General features: G+C 43.1%; 1 protein-coding gene across 3 annotated transcripts in view; it reads right to left on the minus strand.

Moving 5' to 3' along the window:
• Positions 1-90: 90 nt before the first annotated feature.
• LOC107091307 (nuclear receptor coactivator 7-like) overlaps positions 91-1213 on the minus strand; it is a 38387-nt gene continuing 37264 nt past the window's right edge. For 2 of the 3 annotated variants that reach the window (XM_015385150.1, XM_015385149.1), the window contains exons 15-16: positions 882-955; positions 92-788 (exon numbers count right to left, since the gene is read on the minus strand). In XM_015385150.1, coding sequence (XP_015240636.1) covers positions 653-788; positions 882-955 — 210 coding nt within the window. In that variant the 3' untranslated portion in view covers positions 92-652. Of the gene's footprint in view, positions 789-881; positions 956-1213 lie in introns of all 3 variants that reach the window. The other variant, XM_015385151.1, reaches the window with a different exon arrangement.

Consider the following 1213-nt stretch of genomic DNA (forward strand, 5'->3'; position numbering starts at 1 on the left):
TTTTTTTGACCATGTCATCAGAGGGGCTCCGTAGATATTAACTCATTTTGAAAAAAGACGCTTCAAATGCATCATTAAAGGAACCCAAAGTAATATGAGCTCCATGCAGATGATGATGATGATGATGATGAGTGGGTTTCAACCTCTGACCAACCCAGCAGATCCATTTTACAACATTTCCATTTACGTTAAGCAGATTTCCATGAATGAATCCACAGGTAGAACCTTCAATCAGAGGTTAAACTACAGTTACAGCTGCAGAACAAAAACAGCCTTAATTTAGCTCCTTCTCCAGCGCCGCGATGTGATGATTAGCTGTGATGGAGAGCAGGATGGTACCTGTGAAGTCTATAAGATAATTACAGTCATGCATTAAAATGGCAGGGAGAGGATCATATTAGGATTTATTCATGTTAAACTATAAGATAATGGGAAGGTGCTAATTTAATTGGAGCAAAGAGCATCCTCAGAGTGGCAGCCAACCCCATTCAAAGAATGGATGGAAAGAATCCAGTCTAATAGTTCAGGTTGGTGAAGCCGAGTCGACCATCTAAACCCCCTCAGGGACAGAGTCCGCAGCACAGAGATCCCGTTTGATAATCTATGTGGATGTGATGGATAAGCAGCTTCGTCTCAATGATCAGCAATCTCCTCAGCTGAATGTCCACACCTCCAGCTCCATGATGCGGAAGTCGTCTGTTTCAGAGAGGGAGCAGTTGTTGAAGGTGTAGCACGGACTGCTGCGGCCCAAATACAGGTTCTCATCCACCCACAGGCCGAAGTGACCCCTGGGGAGAGAGGAGAGAGGCACAGAAGGCGGCTGGGTAGAGGGGGAATCTTTAAAAAAGAAAAAAAATTATAATATCAAGTTTGTATTTTACCTTCCGCCGCCTACGGCGAAGCAATCCAAGTCTCCTTTAATGAAAAACGAGTTCTCTCCTGTCCACCTGAAGCACTGACAGGAAAGAAACCAGCAGCTTCTCAGACTCAGGGATCACATTTCAACTTTCACTACAGCTGAGATTTTCCTGGGATTTTGAGCTTTACAGAAACTCAAAGTAAGGCATCGTTAGGAAGCAAAAAAAAGGGATGCATGGTTCTATGTTTTTTTTTAAATAAAAAATCTGAAAATTGCGGCAGGATGTTACACTGACCCACCCCTATCTTAAAGGAATAGTGCACCCAAAACATGATTAGCCTTCATTTTCTACTC

Source organism: Cyprinodon variegatus, unplaced genomic scaffold (genome assembly GCF_000732505.1).
Source record: "Cyprinodon variegatus isolate N-32 unplaced genomic scaffold, C_variegatus-1.0 Scaffold332, whole genome shotgun sequence".
NCBI lineage: Eukaryota > Metazoa > Chordata > Actinopteri > Cyprinodontiformes > Cyprinodontidae > Cyprinodon > Cyprinodon variegatus.